This window comes from Tupaia chinensis, unplaced genomic scaffold (genome assembly GCF_000334495.1).
Source record: "Tupaia chinensis unplaced genomic scaffold, TupChi_1.0 Scaffold000054_1, whole genome shotgun sequence".
NCBI classification, from domain to species: domain Eukaryota; kingdom Metazoa; phylum Chordata; class Mammalia; order Scandentia; family Tupaiidae; genus Tupaia; species Tupaia belangeri.
This window is the reverse complement of record NW_006159512.1, coordinates 9,355,561-9,382,247: the sequence shown is the minus strand read 5'-3', so window position 1 is coordinate 9,382,247 and position 26,687 is coordinate 9,355,561. Positions and strand designations below refer to the sequence as shown.

The window sequence follows — 26,687 nt, the reverse complement described above, 5'->3', positions numbered from 1 at the left end:
CCAATGGCAGCAGCGGCAGCTAACTCTTCCAGGGAGCCTCGACATGAACAGTCCTCTCACAGCTTCTCACTCACCAAAGACGCAGATTTATTACAGCACAGAGACATCAGGCCACTTGCCAAGAGTCACACAGCCTGTGCACAGCAGGCAGGGGATTCGGATTAAAGAACCGAATTCTGAAAGTGCTGTTCTAGGGAAGCACCCAAAGCTGCCCCCACATAGGTCAGATCTGCAGATCACAGGGAGGAACCCCTCAGACGAGCCCACACTAAAGGACCGTCTACACTACCACGTTCATCAGAGAGAGGAAAACTAAGCAACAGCAAGTGTGGACAAGCCTAAATGATGTCTAAGTGTCACATGAAGTCCGAGACGGGCTCCTGGGACAGAAAGCGGATGTTAGGTAAAGACCAAGGAGATCCAAATAAAATGTACATTTTGCTTAATAATGATATATTAGTTAGTTTATTGCTTCTCACGAATTTATCATGTGACTGATGTGAGATGGTAATTGGGTATGATCGTATACTGGAAACTTCTGTATTTCTGTGCGTATATTTCTGTGTGTATATTTCTAAATCTAAAATAAACAAGCAGTGTGCTTTTTTTTTTTTTTGAGAGTGTTTGCTATAGGGCATGTGTGTTTAGAGCGACAGAGACAGAGAGACAGAAAGTGAGAAATCAACCCCGAGTGGGGATGGCCATGCTGCAATCCCCTCTCCTCCATTCTCCTCTCAGAATTTTGGGCACACACACATTCCTGGTGAGTTTCAAGCCACCAGGTCTGGGACTTGAACCGCAGTAGACCATGTGGGAGTCCACTGCATTAACCACTAGGTCACCTGATGCCCAACAGTGTACTTTCTAAAAAGGCATTCTCTTTCATTAGTTTAGTAGTTTTTAAAAGGTCTTAAGAATTTTAATATGCGTATTACTTAGACAGGCATACTGTTAAAATGCAGAATGTATTTAGGCTCTGAGGAAGTACCTGAAGTTCTGCATTTCCAATACACGCCCAGGTGTTGGTGACGATGCCAGTAGCTGGACCACACTCTAAATGGTTTTAAAACACATGGTGAGGGTCAGCAGGTGGCCGGATCCCACATGGCCAACTAAGTGGTTTGAGTCCCATACCCAGAGGCCTGGAAAACACAGGTGGATGTGTGTGCATGCCCGAAATCCCAAGAGGGAAACAGAGCAGAGGACTGCGGTGTGGCCACTCCCTCCCCCAGGGGTGATTTCTCACTTTCCTTCCTTCGCTCTCTCTCTGGTGAGCACATGTGCCCTAGAGCAAAAACGTAAATAAAAAAATAAAAACACAAAACAAATAAACCACACCGAGTGGCGATGTCAGATGTGTTTAGTTCAACTGCATATATTTAATGGGTTATCTCCAAGCAGCAATATTCTTTACAGAGTGATCTCCTAGGCAACACTTCTGTTAGAAAACCCAGAAGGACTATTCACCAAAGCACAGAAATATTTGAAAATAGTTGTCATTTCAGGGAAAAATACAATGTCTTGGAATTAAGTTCTGGAGAGAAATGCTCCCCCCCGTTTATGGAACCCATCCCCATGTGCGTGCATGCATGTGGGCACATGTGGGCGTGTGTGTGCATGTGTCTACACACATGTACATGTGCTTGCTCTTAAACCATTGCATAAAAGAGATCGTGTGTGTGTGTGCCCAAGATGCTGAGAGCAGAACGGAGGAGAAGGGACTGTGGCATGGCCATTTCTACTGGAGGGGGTGGTTTTGCTTTCTGTCTCTGTTTCTGTCTCTGTCTCCCTCTCTCTGGCAAACAGACATGCTCTATAGCAAAAATCAAAAAAAAAAAAGAAGGAACTAAGAGAAAATATTGTCAACTTATTTTTTAATAATTTTGTGCAGAGCATTATTCACAATTGCCAAGACATGGAACCAACCTACATGTCCACAAACTGATGAATGGATTGGAAAAGTGTGGTATATATACTCTATGGAATCCTACTCAGCCATAAAAAATAACAAGTCCCTGGCATTTGATAGAAAGTGGTCAGATAGGGAGGATCTATTGCTGAGCGAAGTAAGCCAGGCTATGAAAGAAAGATATTGTACGTATCCACTCAATATATACCGACTATCTGCACTCTATGGTAGAGAGTGAAAAATCGGAGGACATAAAAGCAGTGAAGGTACTTAATGAGAATAGGACAGTGTGGAATGGGGGAGGAGAAGAGAAGAGGATAGAGAAAGATAGCAAGAGAACAATAGAGAGGCAGGATGTTAATGAGAAATAGATATGGTTTATTACCTGTTGATGATGACATGTATAGTATTCTCAACTGGATTGGTCTGAGAAGTATTTCAGGATGGGTAAAGTCTTTTTATAGGCAAAATGAGAAATAGAGACTGACTGTTTTAAAAAATAATTAGAATAATAATAATAATAATTGGGAAAATCATAGAAAAGATATAGAATGCTAAAGTGGGGAGATTAATGTCTCTGAACTGACTGACATGCATGGCATTCCCTTTTGAAAAAGCAATGTAATACACTGTAAAGTGATATGTAATCCAATATAATATAAAGAAGATTATGATGATAATAAAAATAAAAATTAAAAAAAATAATCATTTTGTGCAGTGGATGTCTGAGTTTGACACTACTGGCCGGAATCACAATATTCATAAAAATTAACAAATGCATTTAGTAAAAATATAAAATTTTGCTAAGAGACACGCCAAGCAAATTTAAACTCTGTGACAGGCAGTATTCTAAAACAACTCCCATAGTTTCTGTTCCCTGGTACATTCACCTTATACATATGACGTGGTCTCAGTACTGTACTTAAATTATGCAATATGGCACAGAGGGAGGGAATTTTTTCTTAGGCTTTTGCCATAGGGAACACGTGCTTGTTAGAGAGAGACAGTGAGAGGGAAAGTAAGAAATCACTCCTCCAGGGGGAATGACTACACCACCATACTACACCACCATCCCGTCTCCTCATTCTCCTCCTGGAATTGCGGGCGCATGCCTGGTGTGACCCTACTGCTTAAACTGCAGTGGGCCATACAGAAGTTCAGTGCCTTCACCACCACACCTCCTGTTGGCCCACGAGGTGGAGGGATGCTGCAGGTGCAGGCAAGTCTCTGATCCGTTGACTTTGAGCTAACCTGAGAGACTACCCCAGGAGGACCTGGCCACATTGGGTCAGTCCTTTAAGAAGGGTCAGGACTGCCCTGAAGTCAGATCACAGTGAGAAGGACCCTGCTGCCGGCCGCGAAGGGGAGACTGCCATGCAGTGGAGAGGACACGCAGCAGGGAGCCGCGGGTGACCTCGAGGAGCGGCCAGTGGTCCCAGGATGACAGCCAGCAAGAGCGGGAACCTGGGTCCTACAACCTCCAGTCTGAGTTCTGCCAAACGCCAGTGAGCTAGGACGAGGGAGGGAGCAGACCGGGAGGACATCACAGCGCGCTCTGGCAAGTTCAGCCTGGTGAGCACCTGCGCAGGGGCAGCCCTGTCCTGCTCCCAGACGCCCAGAGACGTGCGCTGTGTCCTGTCAACCTACTGCGCGTGTGGGGTGAGTTACGCAGCAGTGGGAAACGAACGCAAGAAAACGCCTGCCCCGCGGAGCGGGCCAACATCACGGCAGGGCTGACACTCGGGCCGTCCCACGGCTGGTCTAGTAGCTGCATGGGTGAAGACGGACACGGGACACAGACACCTGGGGCAAGCCACCGAACGTCACCCCTGCCCCTAACAGAAAAAGCTCTCATGGATGAGCAAGAACAAACGTACCCATGGCTGGGTCCACGGCCTGGTGGCTAAGACAGCCAGGCCCCACGTGGATAGCTACATGGCTGGAGTCCTCGACTCGGTGGCTCGGAAACACACTGGGTGTGTGCGCGTGTGCAAGCCCCAACCGGGGGAAAAGTGGGTGAGAAGGGACTGTGATAAGGCCATGCCCCATAGAGGATGCTGTCTCCTCTCCCTCTCTCTGCCTCTCTGTCTCTGGAGAGCATCTCTACCCTCTAGCCAAAAAAAAATAGAAAAATAGGACAAGAATGAAACCAGCGTATCAGACACTCAGATGCCAATAAACGTATACAAAAGTCATGTCATTACTTGTCGGAGATAAATCAAGACAACGAGGTGCCTTCCGTGCCTATGAAGACTGAGCAGTTAACCTCACTCCATTTTGGCCGAGTGTGAAATATAGGCATGGCTTTTTTAGATTGTAGAAATGTCAATTAGTATGATCATATTAGGGGAAGATATATCTTAAAAATAACTGCAGAAATACATATGCAAAGATGGGTACTGCATGCTAAATTTTCTTTTATTTATGACATCATTTAAAAAAAAGTTTTGGAGAAGTTTTAGCTATAGGGCACATGCGCTCACTAGAGAGAGAGACAGAGAGACAGAAAGCAAGAAATCACCCCCCAGGGGGGATGGCCATCCCTTCTCCTCCATTCTCCTCTTAGGATCTTTGGAATTATTTTCACAGTATTTATCAGACGGATGGTCTACAGCTTCATCCGATTCTCAGGGGTGGGACCAGCAGATGGCGTAATGGTTATGTCACTGAACTCTCATATGGCCGATTGTAGTTCAAGTCCTGAACCCAGTGGCTTCAAACTCATGCCAGGTGTGTGTGTGTGTGTGCCCAAAATCCCAAGAAAAGAATGGAGAAGAGGAGACTGCTGTGTGGCCATCGCCCTCCAGGGAGGGTGATTTCTCACTTTCTGTCTCTCTCTCTCTGTGTCTCTCCAGTGAGCACATGGGAGAGACACAGACAGAGAGAAAAAAAATATCTCTCTCAGAAAAAAAGAGTCTCTAGGGGACTGTCACTGTCATGTCCCTTACCCCTGCCTTCCACTCCTACCTTCCACCTTTTTTTGAGAGATTTTTGCTATAGGACATGTGCACTTGCTGGAGAGAGAGAGAGAGACAGAGAAAGAGAGAGAGAGAGAAAGCGGGGTGGGGTGGGGGGGGAGGATGGCTACACTGCAGTCCCCTCTCCTCCTGGGATTTGGGCATGACACACTTGGGCTCAGTGTGAGTTTCAAGTCACCGGGTATAGGAATTGAACTGCAATCAGCCACGTGGGATCCAAGGCCTTAACCGCCACACCACCTGCTGGCTCTTCACTTAAAAAAAAAAAAAAAAAAGGCACAGCCGTAAACTTAACTTTGACCCACTAACTGCTGAAGGGACAATGTGGATGAGGTAAGCACCCTCACTTAAATAGAGCACCTTCATGCCAGAATGACCGGGTAGGTAAGTGATTACAGAGAAAGACCCACGTTCCAGTCGGTTTGCCTAGAAACCCCGCACTCACCATTTTCTTCATGACAATAATCAAATCCGGCCACACTGCATCTTCGAAAAACCATCTTATTCTCAGTGAGGGTTCCCGTCTTGTCAGAAAAGAGGTACTGGATCTGTCCAAGGTCTTCGGTGATGTTCAGGGCTCGGCACTGCACAGTAGAATCCGTTTTCTCATTGTAAAAGTCCACGTCGCTTTGAATGAAATATATTTGGCCAAGCTTCACGATTTCGATAGAAACGTAGAGAGAAATGGGAATCAAGACCTAAGAAAATTGAAGCAATTTTTTAAAACATGTTAAAGTAGGTTTAAAACGGAATAAAAACTGCACATAGCTGATAAAGAGCAAAGACCTTAAAACTCTATGATAAGCTTCATAAAAATTACCTGTAACAAAATGATCATGGTCCAAAACATATAGAACCCTGCCAGCACCGGGGACAGGACATGGCCATCGGGCTCCGGGATATTAAGAAAGAGCACGTTTTCGTATTTGCTCAACCAGATTCCGTGACCTTGCGAAAGAGACAGATGTCAAAGGATGCTAATATACACTAGGCAAATACAGGACTTTATTCCTAAAGGAGGAGGGATTGAGACGCTCATTTTGGTGGGACATCAATGATTTGTCTTAGGAAACAAATTACTGGGTCATCAGGAAAATTTTACATAGAAAAATACATCATGACTTTCCAAACGACCTAATAAAATTCTAAAGAACAATTACGTGTTCTCCTGCCCCCATCTTTCTCTCTTTTCAAATCTCTCACAAGGTGCAGTTTCTGGTTCGTGTCTGGAGACTTCCCTGAGTACACCGGACAGGTACACATCCATGCCTCTGGCTGGTTGAAGCTGGGGGTGGATCGCAGGGCTGAGGCTCTGTCAGGAGTGTCGTAAGACGGTCTCTGTCTCTCTCTTCTTCACTCTCTCTCACTCGTGGGATAAATAAATAAACTTCAGAAAGATCTCTTCCCGGGGACCAGCAGTTAGCGTAATGGCTATGTCGCTGAACTCCCATGTAGCCAACTGTGGTTCGAGTCCCGGACCTGGTGGCTTAAACTCACGCCGGGCATGTGTGTATGCGTGCCCACGATCCCGAGAAGAGAATGGAGGAGAAGGGATTATGGCATGGCCGTCCTCCCAGGGGGTGATTTTTTGCTTTCTATCTCTCTGTCTCTGTCTTTCTGGCAAGCACACATACCCTATGGCAAAAACATCTCCAAAAAAAGAAAGATCTCTTCCTCTTCCTAGTCCTTCAGTGCTGGGGCAAAGTGGATACAGTTAACATCAGTGTTTTCAGGCCAGAGGATGGGAACAATAAAGATGTGAGGGAAAAAAATTATAGACAAATAAAAACTCCCTTAGAGAGGCCAAACATTCATAAATTTTGAAATGAAATGAATGATCCTCTTGCTGAAGAGATGCCAGAAATGACGCAGGTGACCTACCCAGTGCGCCAGTGAGACACATCGTGAGCAGCAGCAGGACACACCAGAGCACGTCGGTGTTGGCTCTTCGCTCCAACTTGCTGCGCTTGTACCGGGGGCCGCTGTTGTTCAGCATGGCTTTGGTCTCGTGGCCTGCAAAGAAACCCAGCGAGTCAGGAAATGTACGTGTTCAAGCCAGCGAGCAGACACAGGTAAAACTCTCTCTGGCAGACAACGCAATAAAAGGTAGTTTACATAATATACTTTGTCACCTCTGTCTGCTTTTGTGATCCACAGAGACCCATCATCAGGATTCTCAAGACAAAGGGCCCTTTCTGCTTCGTAGAGCGCATTGTGAGGAAGCATACAATGTCAGCTGTGGAACGGCGCAGAAGAGACAGTGACAGGGACCAGCAACGAAACCAACCTGCGTACACCACGATGCCCACGACAGCCTCCGTGTTCCTAATGGCACATCCTCTAAGCAGCAAATTCTCTTTACCGAGACCCACGCGTTCTTTGTTGGAATGTTCTCTATAAGAAAGACAGCATACACATTTATTTAAAAGAGCAAAAATGGAAATACAAAAATAAAAACCATGGTCCTTGAGTGTTTTTGACTTAAGATTATAAATTATACATGTCATAGGAGAGATTTCAAATCTCTGGACTATTTGCTTTTATTATTTAAGTCTCCTGCTTCGGGTGGAGAAAGATGCAACAAGTTTTTTTAAAAAAATATTTACTTTAATTATTTATTTATTATTATTATTATTATTATTATTCCTTAATTTGGCCAGAGGGAGAGGGAACGTGAGAAAAGAAGCCACCAGGTCCGAGACTTGAACTGTGCTCAGCCATGTGGGCACCTTAACCACCACGCCACCTACTGGCCCCAAGATGCAACAAGTTTCTACCTACCACTGTTTTCTGTTGGTTATTCTATGGAAACCAACAGTATTGCAAATAAGGATCCTGCTTTTCTAGTACAAACTGTAATTTGAATAACAGGAGTTGATGAAAGTAGTTTGATGGAATTAGGAGAGTAACATTTTGGATCTGGATGAACTAAAAAAATCACCCTAGGATATAACTGACAGCTGCTGAAGTCATTAGGAGAAAGAGTGGTGGGGAGCATTCTTATTTGGTGACTTTTGTAGATTTCATCGGGATGTCCATAAAACCAATATACCGTCTGTGACTAAAATACAATCCTGCTTTTCTCTTTCTTATTTGGTGACGTTTGTTTCCTTTTCTGGTCTTAATGCATTAGCTAGAACTCCCAGTGCAATCTCGAATACAAGCAGTGGGAACAAACATCTAAGCATTGTTCCTGACCTTAGAGGAAACGCATTTAGTCTTTCACCATTGGGTATAACGTCAGCTGTAGTTTTGTCACAGCTAGTCTTTATCGGGTTGAGAAAGTTTCCTTACATTTCTAGCTTGTGGGAATAGAAGTTAGATTTTGTCAAAAGCTTTTTCTACATCTATGAGATAATCACCTGGTTTTTCTTTTTCTTTTTTTTTTAAATGCAATTTGTTAATATAGTGTTAATAAGGGTGAAATACTTTAATTTTTCAACTGTTAAATCAAGCTCACATTTTCGGGATTAGTTCCACTGGGTCAAATACGTTGCCTTTTTTAAATATAAATTGTTAGCTTTGATTTGCTACAATGTTATGTAGAAAATCTGCACCTATGCTCTTGAGAGATATTAATCTTTCCTTAAATGTCTCTGTGTGCTTTTGCTATCAGGATACTGGTGTCAGGTTAATTCTGGTCCAAAAATGAGCTCTGAACTTTTCTATTCCCACAACGTACACTAAGCAGATGATCTGTCTCCTCGTAAAAATCAAAAACTGGGGCCGGCAGGTGGCGTGGTGGTTAAGGGTGCTGGACTCCTACAAGGCTGACTATGGTTTGAGTCCCAGATCTGGTGGCTTGCTTTCTCACTTTCCCTCTCTCTCTCTCTCTCTCTGTCCCTCTCCGGTCACATCAAAATAAATTAATAAATAAAGTTAAATAAAACAATTCTTTAAAAAGAAAAAACAAAGGTCATAAAGACTTACGTGGCAGCAACTGAGTCTGAAATTGGGCAAAAATCTCAAATTCTGGCAGTTCTTGGTAAAGGGAAGGGGGTGCCACAAGAAGCTGTCATGGCTTCCCACATGCGTGCTTACGTGTTCCCAAAGCACCGGCTAACTTGTGCCCACCAGATCTGCCTGCTTCCTACTCTGGATTCTGCGGAATGACGTCATCCTGTCACGTCACTTAAGCTCCAGTTCTCTGCAGACGCCTCCTTGCAAACAACTAGCATGCGTTGGCCTTGATGTGGCGCTTCCGTAAGCTCTTCTTGCACCGCTGAAATAGTTCAGGCTTATTTCAACAATAAGCTTTTGAGGGACCAGCAGTTAGAGTAATGGCTATGTCGCTGGACTCCCATGTAGTCGACCACGGTTCGCGTCCTGGACCCGGTGGCTTAAAACTCATGCTGGGTGTGTGTGCGTGCATGCCCAAGATCCTGAGAGGAGGATGGAGGAGAAGGGATTGCGGTGTGGTCATCCCTCCTGAGGTGATTTCTCGCTTTCTATCTCTCTGTCTCTCTCTGTCTGTCTGGCGAGCGCACGTGCCCTATAGCAAAAACCTCTCAAAAAAAAAAAAAAAAAAAAAAAAGAACAAGCTTTTGTTGCTGTTGTTTTAAATATATACTTACCAGATTATTAAAATAAGTCACATTTATAGGCAGCTAAGCTTATGGTCTTTAGAGATTTAACTTGGGTTTATGTATACAAAGCTTGACTGAATTAAGCACAATTTCAGCCGCACCCACAAAGGCAAGTCGCGTTTCACTCACAGGAAGCCGCGGAATCTGTTCAGGTCGTTGTTTGGACTTTCACATTCTATTCTACTGGAGAACTGCTCAGGGTCGACTTCAGAGTCCTGAAAATACGTGTGAAAATCACAGAATGAGAGTTTAAGTAGTTTAAGCTCTTGATACAATTTGTCACTGTCACCAATTCTGAAGGTACAATATGGCTGTTTCACCACAAAGTTTATATAATAAAGTTCCCAGATGAAGACAGGTACAGGCACAATTGTGAGATCCATAGTGGGATCGGAATGGTCTTTCTGGAGCACTAACAAATGACTGAAGGTGACGGGAGTGTCTGTGTCATTCTGCACAAGAGAGCGCCCACTAACATCGCTCCATCAACGACACACCGGAAACAAACTCTTGTTGTTGGTCTTTAACCGTATAGATAGTTTCTGAGATTAAATGTATATGTGCACACACAGGGTCCATTTTTTTTTTTTTGAGAGGTTTTTGTTTTAGGACTCATGCGCTCTCCAGAAAGATAGACAGAGACAGAGAGACAGAAAGCGAGAAATCACCCCCCAGGGGTATGGCCACGTTGCAATCCCTTCTCCTCCATTCTCCTCTCGGGATCTTGGGCCTGCACGCACATGCGCCCGGGGTTAATTTAAGCCACCGGGTCCAGGACTCGAACCACAGTAGACTACGTGGGAGTCCAGTGACATAACCATTACGCTAACTGCTGGTCCCTAGAGTCTATATATATATATATATATATATATATATATATATATCTTTTTTTTTGGGGGATAGCCATGCCACAATCCCTTCTCCTCCATTCTCCTCTCGGGATCTTGGGCACGCACGCACACACACCCGGCGTGAGGTTAAGCCACCGGGTCTGGGACTCGAACCACAGTCGACTACGTGGGAGTCCAGCGACATAGCCATTATGCTAACTGCTGGTCCCTAGAGTCCATATAGTTTTGATCTTGGTCAAATTTTATCTATAAAAAATTAGAAACAAACTGGACATTGGTATTTTACAAAATTCTCTAATGGATCAAATATAATTTTAGAATGCTTTATGAAACCAACGAGTGAACAGTCAAAGGACTTTTATAGAACACAACTGGATAAGGTATGTATTGACGAAGAACAAGTCACACCAGCCTGACTTCACTCCCTTCTCTCGGTATGGCTTCATGGCTAACAGGACAAATGACAGGACACTGACACATCTCCCCATAGGAGAGAGTTCCACGATGAAAGTATAAACACTGATCAAAGAAACTGAGCAGGATGGGGGCCAGAGAATGGAGCAGCAGTGAAATAGGATGCTCTGTGAGCTGACCCCAGGGGAGGGTTCCAAGTCCACGTCAGAGACTGCCCTGAGTATGACGGGACCTGTGTGCTCATAAACTGGGACGCCCAAAAGCTGGGGAGTGCTTTGCGGCATCAGGGCCCTGTTGTGGGTGCTCAGTGTCTCTCTTTCTGACTCTCTTCCTCACAAAAGAATTTAACTTAAAAAGAAATTTAAGGTACACACACAAAAATGGAAAGTTATTCCATGTTCATGAAAGAATCTACATTGCTAAAATGTTGACACTACTACCAAAGCGATCTACAGGGTAAATATCAAAATACCAACAGTATTCTTCACAGAAATGGAAAAACACTTCTATGATTTGGAAGAAATTACAGAATATCCCAAATAGCCAAAGTAAACCTGTGCAAAAAGAACAAAGACGGAAGAACCACACTATGAGACTTCAAAATATAACATTACAACCATAAGAACCCGAAACGGAATAGTACACACAGAAACACACACATAAGCCAAAGGAATAGAACAGGAAGCCTGGAAATAAATGCACACTACACAGCCAGCTGATGTTCGACAAAGGTCTCAAGAACATTCAGTGGAGAAAGGACCCTGTCTTCAGTAAATTACATATCTCACAAGAGAAGAAGAATGAGGAACTCTGTTTACAAGCCAAATGGTCATCATTATCATCCAATTCTAACAGGCAGTTCTTGGAAAAACACAAATGGCCAACACAGGAAATATTTTCAACATTTAATCATCAGAGAAATGCTATTTGCTGGGTAAATCATTCCAATACTTTATCGGTTTCTTCATTTTAAAATGAAAATAATGGGGATCTAGCAGGTGCATAGTGATTAAGGCACTGGACTCCAACATGGCCACCACAGTTCAAGTTCTGGACCTGGTGGGCTGGCTTGCTTGTGTGCTCTCTCTCTCTCTTCCTTTCTTCCTTTCAATTTGACCAGAGAAGGATAGAGCGAGAGAGAGAAAGAGGGAAAGTGAGAAAGCAAACTACTAGGTCCGGGACTTGAACTGCAGTCGGCCATGTGGGAGTCCAGTGCCTTTAATCACCACACCACCTGCCAGCCCCGATTTTCTATAATAATCATTCTAACTGGAGTGAATATCCCATTGTGGTTTTGATTTTCATTTCTTTGATGATTAGTGATGTTGAACATATTTTCATGTGCTTGCTTATTTTCCATTTTTATTTGGGCTATTTGTTTTTTGTTGGTAAACTGACTTCCTTATATATTCTGGTTACGAATTCCTTGTCAGTTGTATACATTGGCAATATTTTCTCCCATTCTGTAGGTTGTATCTTCATTCTGGTGATTGTCTCCTCGGCCATACAGAAAGATTTTAATTTGATGTAGTCTTATTTGCCTACTTTTACTGCTGTGTGGCCTTTGCTTTTGAGGTTTTATTTTATTTATTTATTTTTCTTAGAGAGGCTTTTACTATAGGGAACATGTGCTCACTGGAGAGACAGAAAGAGAGAGAAACAGAAAGCGAGAAATCCCCTCCCCCTCCCCAGGGTGTATGGACACACTGCAATCCCTTCTCCTCCATTCTCCTCTCAGGATCTTGGGCATGCACATTACCCGGCATGAGCATGACACTGCCAGGTTTGGAACTTGAGCCACAGTCAACTACGTGGGAGTCCAGCAATGTAACCATTATGCCATCTGCTGATCCCTTGAGGTCTTATTTTAAAAACATTTGCCTAGACCAGTGTCTTGCAGTGCTTCCCCTATGTTTTCTTTTTTTAAAAGATTTTTTGCCATAGGGTGCATGTGCTTGCTGGAGAGAGACGGATACAGAGAGAAGGAAAGAGAGCAATTAACCCTTAGGAGGATGGCCATGCTGCAATCCCTCCTCTTTTATTCTCCTCTAAGGACTTTGGGCATGCATGCACACACACCCAGCATATTTTTCAAGCCACCATTTCCAGAACTTAAACCATGGAGTTGGCCATGTGGATTTGGCATCTTAATCACCATGTTATTTGCTGGCCTCTCCTCTAGAAATTTTATTGTTTTAGGTATTGGATTTAAGTCTTGATCCACTTTTGTTAATGTTTTATATGGTGAAAGATAGAGATCTAGTTTCATACTTTTACATATGGATGTCCAATTTTCTCAGCAAATTTTTTCAAAGAGACCGACCTTCTTACTGAATGTTCTTGTACATCAAATTAATTATTGACATTAATTAATGACAGAGCCAGGATTCTTTAAATTTCATTTCAATATAACTTCAAAGTTCTCATTTCCCTTAGCACAGCATGACAAAAGGTCTAGAAGCTATGTGGCACAATGGGCTACAAAAACCTTAAAAAGCTTCGGTACACAAGTAATTACATATTTTAGGAACAATGACCAACAGAACATAAAATATAAAACCCAAGCTTAAGAAAAGAGATTAGCAGGCAATAATTTCTATTACAAAATAATTTTTTAATTGCAAAATAATTGCTAGGTTTCCTCAGTTAAGTTTAAAAAAAAAAATACGATTGCCATATGGAAGTGTCTGAACTCCAAAGTCATTTTACCCTAGTATCTGTAAAACATAATCCATTCCAGATGTACTCCGTCACATCTGGAAATGAATGAAACCTTCTGGAATTCTATTCTGTCAATGGTAAACATGAATTTAAAAATGCCTTTATCTGTACTGTGCCAATAAGCACAACTGTTTTCTGGAAACAAGAGAAAAGGTAATGAATCAACAACTGAGAACACATTATTTACCTGCTCTGCGTAGCCCCGAACCACCTGCCTCTGTTTTAAATTGCTCTCTCCGTCAAGACCAGAAGTCTCAATATGACAGATTCCATCCGGGTCAGTGGAGAAGAGTAAGACCATGTCTGCAGGGATGACCTCATTACAGGAGAGGCGAATGAAGTCCCCAACGGTCACATCTTTCCAGCATCGGTCAACATACTGCTTTTCTTTTCTAAAATGGAAAGTAAGTCCCAAAAGAATATTAAGCTGCAAACACACATAATAATCAAAGAAAAAGTGAGCATATAATTTAAAGTATGATTAAAGTCCAAGTTCTTGGAAAAGGCGTTTCATGAAGAGATTGGGCCAGTTCTGTAGTCAGTGGTTAAAAGGAACTGAATCCCATATGGCTGAATATGGTATGAATCCCAGACCTTGTGGCTTGAAAAATGTGCTCTGTGTGTGTGTGTGTGTGTGTGTGTGTGTGTGTGTGTGTGTACGCGTGCCCTAAATTCGAACAGGATGGAGAAATGACAACAAATTGTGAGGTGACTACACCCCATTGGGGGTGCTTTCTTCCTATTCCTCTCTTGCGTCTCTACATCTCTCTCTGACAAGAGCACATACCCTAGGTGATTTAAAAATATTTTTAAATAAAAAAGAACTATACATGGATTTCAAAATTATTTGCATCAAAATAAATTTGTACTTTAATTTCATTTGTCTACAAGCTGTTTGAAGTTCCCTCATATTAGGGTGAATTTCAGTCTATTAAATGCTAAAAGGGAAGGCACAGAATTGACAAAACTTAAATGTTGCAAGTGCTGCCCCTGAAAATGCAGTACTAAGCCACTAAAACATACTTTTCAGTTTCTATCTTATCTGGGAGATTTTGAAGCAGTATGCTATTTGAGCGTAATTCTAGAATAAAATTGAAATGAACATTTGCTGGGTTTATTCACGTACAAAGCAGTCCCCGTATGCTGTTCTGTGGTCAGGAACCGAGGACCTGGAAGTGCCCAGGACACGCCGTCCTGCCTCAGGGAGCTTCAGGTCAAGCAGGTGGGGAAAACCCCAAACCAATGAAACCAAACGGCTCAGATACAACATTTAAAAAACCATTAGTCTCCATACCCCATCTCTAATTACCATTGAATAAAAATATTGCTAAAAAGAGTCTTCATCTGTCACGGCTGACCCCAAGAAAGCATTTTATCCCTTTCCAAAGTGTAGCTTTCCCATTGCGTATATCTTTTTAAAGAAAGGACAGATCTTTGATATCGACTCATCTTAAGAACCCTGTTTTACATATATTAAAGCCTTGTGAAACTTCCCACACCTTTTCAAACAAACAGGATTCACTATGCTCCATGAGACATGTTCCTGAAATTAGAATGAGGATGTTTGTATGGTACAATGTCATATCAGCTTAATAAGGAGCATGTCACATATAACACCACCAACAAATGTTAGAAAGGTGTGTCCCATTCCCTTACTGGCTCCAAAATATCTATGAAAAATTGGGACCAGCAGTTAACATAATGGCTATGTTGCTGAACTCCCATGTAGTCGACTGCAGTTCGAGTTCTGGATCCGGTGGCTTAAACTCATGCTGGGTGTGTGTGTGTGTGTGTTGGTGTCCAAGATCCCAAGAGGAGAATGGAGGAGAAGGGACTGTGGTGTGGCCATCCCCCCTGGGGGGTGATTTCTCGCTTTCTATCTCGCTGTCTTTCTGGTGAGTGCACGCGCCCTATAGCAAAAACCTCTCCAAAAAAAAAAAAAAAAAACCCAAAACAAAAACAAACCTGATCTCTCTCTCTCTCTCTCTCTCACACACACACACACACACACACACACACACATGCATACATGCATACACAACATTTTTTAGTTTTAATTGCCAGGTATGTGTGCACTCACCAGAGAGATGGGGGAGGGGGGCTTCAATGGGGCAGGCATGCCACAACCCCTCTCCTCTATTTCTCCATCCTGTTGGGATCTTGGGCACAAGTGCAGAGGCACCCAGTGTGTTTTTCAAGCTATAGGGCTGAGACTGGAACTCTGGTCAGACATATAAGATCCAGCCCCCTGGACCATTAGGCTATGGGGTTGGTCCAAAATATACTTACTTTAAAAATGAAGTTGTTATTTTCTACCTTATTTATCAAGTTAAATATTCAAATTCCTTGTCAATGAATCCTGGGAGAAAGCTATTTTCTAAGTAATATGACCTGAATATTAAACTTCATTAGTTTATCAGATTAGGAATACTATCTTAGACCAATATGTTTATAATTTTTTCTATACAAAATTGTATCAGCTATTTGAAGAAATGTTTATCTTAAAGGACTCCTTAAAAGTGAAGTTTTAGAACATAGCTACCAAAATACCTAGTGCGTGGTGTTGGATCCAACTTAAGGAAGTCCTTGGCTATGTGAAGAGTCTGTTAGTCAATGCAGAAAGGCTACTGGGTGGTTTATCTTGTCTTCACAAGCAATTCCCTAGTGCCGTGCACAGCAGCTCCTTCTTCCACCGAAGGAGGTGACGGAGAAGACACACAGGGTGGGTGGGGTGGTTTGACGGTTCAGCCCTACATGTCACACCTGGGAGTAGGAATTCATTCCATAGAAAGTGGGGAGTTGCTGAAAGTCCACAGAAGGATGCAATCCTACTCTGTTAGCCAACTCCAGCGACAGAGCACAGATGGGCCGTTAGGTGACAGGCTAGTTAGGAGGAGAAACAGTCAAGAGTCCATGGGAAATTACTGGAATCATTCAGGGAAGAAATAAAGATGCCCGGAGTTAAAGTCAGCAGCAGAGATGGGTGGAAGGAGGTGAATGAAGACATGTTTAGGTACCAGAGACAGCCAAGTTTTCTGACTTGCTACACGTAACAGAGTGATCAAAGACAGTACGGGTTCCTCAGTGGGGTCATGGGGTGATGGATGGTGCCTTCCACCACGTCTCAGCTGAGGGCAATGCAGAGGGCTACATTCAGCTCAAACGTGTCGTGTCGGAAGAGGGACATGCAGCTGGAGGTGTCTGGCAGCTTAAGGGATCGGGTCTGGAGTCCATGAGTAGATACAGACTTGCAAGGCCTAGGAGCCTGCAGGACAGTGACGCCGGGAAGAAGTAAAAGATCCCTTAGGAAAGAGAATTCAAGGTGACAGAGAAGTGGAAGAAGACCCAAATGGAAGCAGGTCAGAGAAATCCAAGGGAAGAAGATTCCAAAGGGGGGGATCACAGTCAAAAGACTCAAGAGGGTTCTGTCTGGCGACATCGGAGTGCCCATAGTGCAAGAAGGAGCTCCAGGCACACGGTCATGCTTAATAGAGTACTTCCTAAGTGAAGAAGCTAGGAGAAGTTTGGCTGAAAATTTGTGAAGGGAGAAAAAGAAAACAGACTCGGATGTTTGGGTAAAGGATTTCTTTTTCTTTCAGATAGAAGAACCAGGATTTCTCTAAGGAATAAGTTTATTCTATACGGAAACAAAATTCAAGTGAAATTAATTTTACAATGGAATTCATTTCATTTTTCCCCATTTGGGGCACATACTAGGATTTCAAAAAATAGCTAATTTTCCCAATATCCAGCCAGTTCAGGGCAACACACATGTACTAATTTTAATCGATTCCAGTTACCATGGTAGTAGACAAGTGATTAACATAGCCTAATGAAAACCAATTTCATTTTATCAGCTTTTCCCGGGCCAGCAGGTCTCCTTATAACCCAAAACCATGGACACTCCGATCTTCACTATACAGGACCCCTTGGAGTGTGATTATACTGTTTGAAATTTTCTCCCTCCCACTCTAGAGAGGTTATGGCTGAAAACTGAAAAAGACCCAAAGAGCAATTGGTAAGGGAGAGACACGCACAGACTCCTGCTGGAGGCCACGACAGGGGCGTTTCTCCCCACAGGAGGTGATACCTGACCTGAGTCTTCAAGGGGGATCAGGAACAAGCCAGGCGGACACGGAAGAGGCACATCAGTCACAGCCCTAACCGCCCAGACCAGGAGCCCAGGCAGGAGGGCCAGGAGAGCATGGTGCATGGGAGCAGCCCCAATCTAAGTGACAACGCTCACCACCGTATTTCTCGAGATCTGAGCATTGACGATCGCTGTCGATGCCAAACGAGGCTACGTGTCCTTTCCTGACATAGTAACTAAAGCCAGTAAAGAGGATTTCCTTCCTCTCCCAGAGCCCAGATGACCAGCTAGAATGTCTTGCATCTACTGGATTGTTCGTGCTTGTGTCTGACTGTCCACGGTCAGGGTATAGCATTCACAGCCCTGTCTTGCTTCTAGGAAAGCCTCAAGGATCTTCTAAGAGTTCCAGGGCCAGCAGGTGGTATCATAGTTAAGGCACTGGTCTCTGAAATCACTGACTGCAGTTCAAGTCCCGGAGCCAGTGGGCTTGAAAATCACCCCGGATGCCTATGTGTGCGTGACAAACATCCCGAGAGGAGAATGGAGAGAGGGGATCGTGGCGTGGCCATCCTCCCTGGAGGGGTGACTTCTCACTTTCCCTCAAAAAGACCCAAAGAGCAATTGGTAAGGGAGAGACACGCACAGACTCCTGCTGGAGGCCACGACAGGGGCGTTTCTCCCCACAGGAGGTGATACCTGACCTGAGTCTTCAAGGGGGATCAGGAACAAGCCAGGCGGACACGGAAGAGGCACATCAGTCACAGCCCTAACCGCCCAGACCAGGAGCCCAGGCAGGAGGGCCAGGAGAGCATGGTGCATGGGAGCAGCCCCAATCTAAGTGACAACGCTCACCACCGTATTTCTCGAGATCTGAGCATTGACGATCGCTGTCGATGCCAAACGAGGCTACGTGTCCTTTCCTGACATAGTAACTAAAGCCAGTAAAGAGGATTTCCTTCCTCTCCCAGAGCCCAGATGACCAGCTAGAATGTCTTGCATCTACTGGATTGTTCGTGCTTGTGTCTGACTGTCCACGGTCAGGGTATAGCATTCACAGCCCTGTCTTGCTTCTAGGAAAGCCTCAAGGATCTTCTAAGAGTTCCAGGGCCAGCAGGTGGTATCATAGTTAAGGCACTGGTCTCTGAAATCACTGACTGCAGTTCAAGTCCCGGAGCCAGTGGGCTTGAAAATCACCCCGGATGCCTATGTGTGCGTGACAAACATCCCGAGAGGAGAATGGAGAGAGGGGATCGTGGCGTGGCCATCCTCCCTGGAGGGGTGACTTCTCACTTTCCCTCTCTCTGTCTCTCTCTGGTGAGTGCATACGCCTTACGGCAAAAACCTAAACAAACAAAAGAAAGGGTTCTGTATCAAATGCTCTGCTTTGTAAGTGCTGGGGAAATCTGAGAGGAATACAGAAAAGAATTACGAACGGTGATTCCACTGGGGAGTGAGACCAGAATGACCTCTACCTCTTGCTCTATAAAAGTTAAAGAGAGAAAGAAGAGGGGGTGGGACTATGCATGAATTATTTCTAATTTTTAAAAATATTTTTCCAATAATACACTAAAAGGAAAATAGTAATTTTATGATTGAAAGACTAAAGAAATAAGGAATTTGTTACTGGACCCAATATCAGCTAAGGCTGATGAGATGCTCTCCACCTATCAGCTCGTTTCTGCCTCAGTGTGACGTGGTGGGTGTTATGAGTGCATTATGAGTTCCATTTACAAGAGAGAAGATACCAGCCTTGACAAGTTCAGCAGCTTGCTCAAGGTCACACAGCTCCTACATGTCCCTGGGATCTGGAACAATGCAGGGAGCTCGAGTCCTGGTTTACTGGCAGGGACAGTCACTTCCGATGACCATCAGATAAAACACGGTTTCACTGCACATTAGAAAGCGAATCTGGGGGACCAGCAGTTGGCACAATGGCTATGTCGCTGGACTCCCATGTAGTCAACCACGGTTCAAGTCCCAGACCTGGTGGCTTAAACTCATGCCGGGCGCATGTGCATGCGTGCCCAAGATCCCGAGGGGAGAATGGAGGAGAAGGGATTGCAGCATGGCCATCCCCCCGGGGGATGATTTCTTGCTTTCTGTCTCTATGCCTCTCTCTGTCTTTCTGGCGAGTGCACGCACCCTATAGCGAAAACCTCTCAAAAAATAAAAATAAAAAAATAAAGTGAATCTGAAGAACCACTGCTTTGAAAAATGTCATATATAAGGATAAGTATCTTAGAAGGTACCTGCTATGTGCTGCTACTTCAGGAATCATAAAAAAATTATGGATTTATAAAATAATCCGAAAATTAACATTAGCCAGCATTTTGAACCTCCCTAACATCAACAATGTGGTGATGTGTAAAGGTCAGAAAATAATGTACATTCCTCTAGGTCAGGCTTTGTATTTATTTCTGGTTTAAGTCTCTACATTTCGTAGCGCCTAGCACATAGCAAGCACTCAAATCTGTTGAGTGATTAATAGTCTTTTTCTCAAGATACTTCTCTTACCTTGAAACAGACTAAACCTTACCGATGGCTCCTATTGTAAAGGCCATCTGGCAGAAAGGGTTTATATAATAGTTCATTCTAGCTTAACTGGAGTATTAGAAGATTTAAATGTTTAATTTGTAGGCTAGAGTTTGTGCTTTCAAATGATACCTTCCTAAAAAAAATTAGGCACCTTTAGAAGGACATATTACACTAAGAACCAAATTATCTGTGTAACGTTAATATGCTTCTTCTAAAAGCTTGCTAAATTAAATAGCCCTGTAATTGCACCTTAAATTTGCCTACAAATAATTTGTCCTCTACAGTGGTCTCTTTGGATTTCACAGGAATTTAAGTTAGTGTATTTAAATCAACAAGCTGTGGTTTTATACCCTGCCTTGATTTCTCTAGATCCATATCATAATTTTTCCAAGAACAATTTTTGGGGGAAACAAAAGCATTATTTCTTCTCTTAAAATATAGATAAAAAGACATAACGTTACCTGAGTCTATGATGAAATGCAATCATAATATGATACCTTAGAACAAATCTTAAATAACTGACCAAAATACTGTGTCTCATTTTTTTTTAAAGATTTTTTTTTTTTTTGCCATAAGGAGTGTGCACTCACCAGAGAGAGACAGAGAGAGACAGTGAGAGGGAAAAGTGAGAAATCACCCCCAGGGGGATGGCCACACCACAATCCCTTCTCCTCCATTCGTCTCCTGGGATTTTAGGCATGTATGCACACGTGCCCGGTGTGACTTTTCAAGCCACTGGTCCCAATGGCAGTTGGTCACGTGGGAGTCCAGCATCTTAACCACGCTACCTGCTGGTCCCTTGCATCTCATTTTTAAGTTTATATACAAATGGTCTAAAATAGATCTGGACTATGTCTAAAAGGCAACCTCAGGAAAAAAGTTATACCCGATTCCCCATAAGGTTATTTTAATATTTTCTAAAATAGTACAACATTATAAGGTGATCTCGAATGTGTATTAAATGATTTGATGTGCTATATGCAAACTCTTGACAGTTGTTATTAATCTACAATAATAATCACAATGGCTAACCTTTACTTGGCACTTAGAAAAGGCTACGTATTATGTTTACCCTTTTATTACGTTCACGATGGAAACTGAGTATTTGGCTAATTTATGTCATTTCCCCAGACTAAACAGCTACCAAATAGGAGAATCAGAATTAGAACTTCCTAGAACAGCCTCTAAGAGCAAAGAAACACATTATCAACTCAAAACTAGCATTAAAGATCAGCAATTCGATACATGTAAAAATTTGTATACAAAAATACTCAGAGGCATTCTTGCCATTTGTAAAATTTGCCATTAGCTGGGTGATCTTTATTTTATTTATGATAGAGAGAAGGGGGAGAGACAGAGAGAAGCACCCTTATCATAGTCTCATCACTCCACGACCCCCTCCCCAGACCCCAGCTCGCCAGGAACTCGGACACACACATACACACACACACACACACACACACACTGAGCAAACGTTCAGGCCTAGCAGGGTCTGAGCCTGCAGTTGGCCACATGGCTTCCTGCACTGCAGTTCAGGGTGCTACTGACTGACTAAACCACCAGGCCAGGCCATGTGTCGTGGTCCTAAAGCCGGCCCAAACCTGGACTTCGCTCAGCACATAATCATTGTGAAATCCGGTTTCTGACAGACGTTTTTGGGGAGTAGACAGTCAACATTTCACCTCGCTAACCCTGCATACAAGAACCATTCGAATGTGGATGGATTCTTAGAATTACTGTTGTAAAATGCTCTCTGCCTTCAAATGCAAAGAACTTATAAATTAGTATTTCAATTTTACGCATTGGTTTTTCTGGTTTCTTTTAGATTAGACACAAATATTTCAAAAGTAGAATTAACTTTTCATTATCCAAGTAATCTCACATCATCTTACAGTAAAGAAAAAAATTATTTTCATTGTTTTCCTGATAGTTCTTTAAAATAAATGCTGTGGAAGCCACTGACAAATTTTAATAATGAACAAAATTCAAAATCCTGTGGTTTCACGTTAAATATCACTTCCTCAGAGAAGCCCTTACTGACCTTTCCCTTCAGAGCTCACATAAAACCAAAGACACGTTACCCTTGTCTACACTTACTACTAGGTGTAAGTCTCTGAGAATAAACACCCAGGAGTGACATGTAATACACACCACAGTTGGAACTCGCCTTAACCGAGTTCAGTCTTGGCTACACAGACTTTTATGTCATGAACACTGGAAATTCAAATCTCAATGAGCAGACAAGCTCCTGAAAAGCCCTCTTTTGTGGCTGTCCTCCACTGCCACCGCTCTGGGTGCACGGAAAACACCCTCCTCCATTCTCACAGTTCCTTCCTTCCAGAGAGCACCTGTCTCCTCTTCCATATCCCGTCTTGTTCTCCATATCCACTCATGTTTATGCATGTTGCTCATATTCTATCCTCTTAATTCTAAATTCTAACACCTGTGGCTAAAAGCTACCTGCTTGTGGGACGATCTGGTGGCGTTAGGTTAGGGACCTGGATCCCACATGGCTGACTGCACGGTTCAAGTCAGAGACCTGGCAACTTAAGAATCACGCCGGATGCATGGGCGTGTGTGCCCCCAAATCCTGAGGAGAACTAAGGAGAAGGGGTGGCAGTGACTCAGAGGCATTCTTGCCATTTGTAAAATTTGCCATTAGCTGGGTGATCTTTATTTTATTTATGATAGAGAGAAGGGGGAGAGACAGAGAGAAGCACCCTTATCATAGTCTCATCACTCCACGACCCCCTCCCCAGACCCCAGCTCGCCAGGAACTCGGACACACACATACACACACACACACACACACACACACTGAGCAAACGTTCAGGCCTAGCAGGGTCTGAGCCTGCAGTTGGCCACATGGCTTCCTGCACTGCAGTTCAGGGTGCTACTGACTGACTAAACCACCAGGCCAGGCCATGTGTCGTGGTCCTAAAGCCGGCCCAAACCTGGACTTCGCTCAGCACATAATCATTGTGAAATCCGGTTTCTGACAGACGTTTTTGGGGAGTAGACAGTCAACATTTCACCTCGCTAACCCTGCATACAAGAACCATTCGAATGTGGATGGATTCTTAGAATTACTGTTGTAAAATGCTCTCTGCCTTCAAATGCAAAGAACTTATAAATTAGTATTTCAATTTTACGCATTGGTTTTTCTGGTTTCTTTTAGATTAGACACAAATATTTCAAAAGTAGAATTAACTTTTCATTATCCAAGTAATCTCACATCATCTTACAGTAAAGAAAAAAATTATTTTCATTGTTTTCCTGATAGTTCTTTAAAATAAATGCTGTGGAAGCCACTGACAAATTTTAATAATGAACAAAATTCAAAATCCTGTGGTTTCACGTTAAATATCACTTCCTCAGAGAAGCCCTTACTGACCTTTCCCTTCAGAGCTCACATAAAACCAAAGACACGTTACCCTTGTCTACACTTACTACTAGGTGTAAGTCTCTGAGAATAAACACCCAGGAGTGACATGTAATACACACCACAGTTGGAACTCGCCTTAACCGAGTTCAGTCTTGGCTACACAGACTTTTATGTCATGAACACTGGAAATTCAAATCTCAATGAGCAGACAAGCTCCTGAAAAGCCCTCTTTTGTGGCTGTCCTCCACTGCCACCGCTCTGGGTGCACGGAAAACACCCTCCTCCATTCTCACAGTTCCTTCCTTCCAGAGAGCACCTGTCTCCTCTTCCATATCCCGTCTTGTTCTCCATATCCACTCATGTTTATGCATGTTGCTCATATTCTATCCTCTTAATTCTAAATTCTAACACCTGTGGCTAAAAGCTACCTGCTTGTGGGACGATCTGGTGGCGTTAGGTTAGGGACCTGGATCCCACATGGCTGACTGCACGGTTCAAGTCAGAGACCTGGCAACTTAAGAATCACGCCGGATGCATGGGCGTGTGTGCCCCCAAATCCTGAGGAGAACTAAGGAGAAGGGGTGGCAGTGTGGCCATCCGCTCTGGGGGTGATTTCTCACTCCCCCCCCTCTAGCAAGTGCACACCCCCTTTAACGACGACAACAACAAAAACTACCTGCTTGCTTTCCTTCTTACGGTTTGACGTTTGCTTCTTTCCATCTTCCAGCACCACTTATGTACTCCTGAGCTGACGATGGCTTATAAACTTTCCTTCTCCTCTGAAACCTGAATTAAATTGGGCTACAGGACTTTTAAGATGTATCAGTTGAAAACAACAACACAAAAAGGATCCTGGCCAAATGGAAGGGGAAGCGTAAGTAGCATTCTGTTCCTTTAAGTGACACGTGTATATTCCCTAGCCAAGCCCCATCCCACTCACCTGCTGTAGACTCTAGTTACCAAATTGTTGATCTGTTTGTCAATCTTGTATTTTCGGTAATCTTCCAAGCCGTCCTTAATCGCGATGATGGTAAGGACCACCACCAGAGGCAGCATGGTGATTTCTTTTTGAAAGGCTTCTACTAAAGGCACCCAGTTCAGGACAACTAGGAACAGGAAATACAAGTTGGCGGCTCTACGACAAACACATACAAGGGCAGGTTAGCACGACACTGCAAGACGAAGTGAGAGAATCAAAATGCCTTATTGTGTTTTCCTATCATTGTGGTGCAAGTTTATTTATTTCTTCAGAGAGAGGGAGGGCGAGAGCACCCCTCAATAGAGTCTTCACACCACACTCCGCCCCCAGTCTCGGGCAGCTCATATGGAGCACACACAGGCAAGATGCACCAGGAGGTTCTGGGATGAGAACCCAAGACCTTCCCAGGTGAGTCCAGTAGCATTACCACCGTGCCACCACCTGGCCCCTTGTCAGTCTTTACTGAGCGATTCTGTATGCTCCAGAATAGAGCACGTGCAACATCTAACAGGTCTGAATGAACTATGCATCATCTTCCTTCTCAACTGGCTCATGTCATACTTGAATGAATCTGAAACATTATTTATTAAATATACACTTGTGAATATTTGAGTGAGACAGTCTTGAGTAGTGTAATACAAGTCAAAAAACAGTAGAAAAAACTGCTTTCTTTTTTAAAGTTCAAAAATAGGGCCAGCAGGCAGGATGGTGGTTAGGATGGTTGGATCCCACATGACTGACTTCACAGTTCAAGTCTAGGATCCAGCAGCTTAACGATTATTCTGGGCACGTGTGCATGCATACCCAAGATGCCAGGAGAACGGAGAAGTGATTGCAGTATAGCTATCCGGTTGGGGGTGATTTCTCACTTTCCCTCTTTTCTGTTTCTCTTTAACAAGTGCACATGTCCTATAGCAGAAAACTAACAAACTAAAAATATAAAGTTTGAGACCAGCAGATGGCATAATGTTTACATCACTGGACTCCCACATAGTCGACCATGGTTCAAGTCCTGGATCCAGCAACTTAAAATTCACATCGGGCATGTGTGCGTGCATGCCCAAGATCCCAAAAGGAGAATGGAGAAGAAGGGGTTGCAGAGTGGTCATCCCCCCTGGGGGTGTGTGATTTCTCGCTTTCTGTCTTTCTGTCTCTCTAGTGAGCACATGTGCTCTATAGGAAAAATCTCTCTAAAACATAAAAAATAAAGTTCAAAAATATTTAGGAGAAGTTCAGAGTTAAATGTGTTGTAAAATAAACTAATAAAACTAAATCAACTCTCTAGACTTTCATATGTCTTTTTCTTTCGTTAAAAAATTTCGTTAAAGTGTGTGCACTTGTCGAGAGAGAAAGAGAGAGAGAGAGACAGGGAATGAGAAAGCACCTCTTGCAGGGAGTGGTCACACCACAATCCCCTCTCCTCCATTTCTTTTGGGATTTTGGGCGCACACGCGCAAGTACCTGGTGGGTTTTCCAAACTGCCAGGTCCAGGACTCTAACCACACTGTCAGCCATGTGGGATCCAGCCACTTTAACCACTGTGCCACCCACTGGCCTGACTTGTATGTCTAAACATTAGGTTATTGGAGAAGTTATGATGCATTTTTGCATAAAAAACATAGAAAAATACATCATGACTTTTCTGACGACCCAATATTAGATTCAAAGGAGGATCAGCTCAATACAAGCAGAAAAACCTGAGACTTTTTTCTTCTTGAGATTAATCCTTTCTTTAAAAAGAGATTTTTTTTGCTATAGGGTGTGTGTGCTCCCAGAGAGATGGAGACAGACAGACAGAAAGGGAGAAATCACCCCCCTCCCAGGGGGATGGCCACACCGCAATTCCTTCTCCTCCTTTCTCCTCTTGGGATCTTGGGCACGCACGCACACACACCTGGTGTGAGTTTAAGTTGCTACGTCTGGGACTTGAACTGTGTTCGACTACACAGGAGTCTAGTGACATAACCATTATGCCATCTGCTGGTCCCAATCCTTCTATCTTTTGAAATGTTATTCCAAACTACTTTATTCAGGAACTTCTTTCATTCCTGTATTTTGTACATACTTCTCCATTAGTTCATTATTTTTGGCCATGAGATAAGTTGGAGATACTCTTTTCTGGGCCAGCAAGTGGCATGGCGGTTAAGGTGGCTGGACCCTACACAGTTGACTATGTGGTTTGAATCCTGGGACTGGCAGCTTGGAAAACACAATGGGTGTGTGTGCCTGCCCCAAATCC

At 43.5% G+C, this 26,687-nt stretch overlaps 1 protein-coding gene across 1 annotated transcript in view; it reads right to left on the bottom strand.

Annotated features, from left to right (window-relative positions):
* Positions 1-26,687, bottom strand: part of ATP10D (ATPase phospholipid transporting 10D (putative)) — a gene marked incomplete in the record, with an annotated part of 126,159 nt that overhangs the window by 55,569 nt on the left and 43,903 nt on the right. The window contains 7 exon segments of the mRNA XM_014591909.2: positions 5,333-5,585; positions 5,708-5,835; positions 6,769-6,900; positions 7,175-7,281; positions 9,603-9,688; positions 13,647-13,851; positions 24,410-24,604. Of these exon segments, the coding sequence (XP_014447395.1) occupies positions 5,333-5,585; positions 5,708-5,835; positions 6,769-6,900; positions 7,175-7,281; positions 9,603-9,688; positions 13,647-13,851; positions 24,410-24,604 (1,106 nt within the window).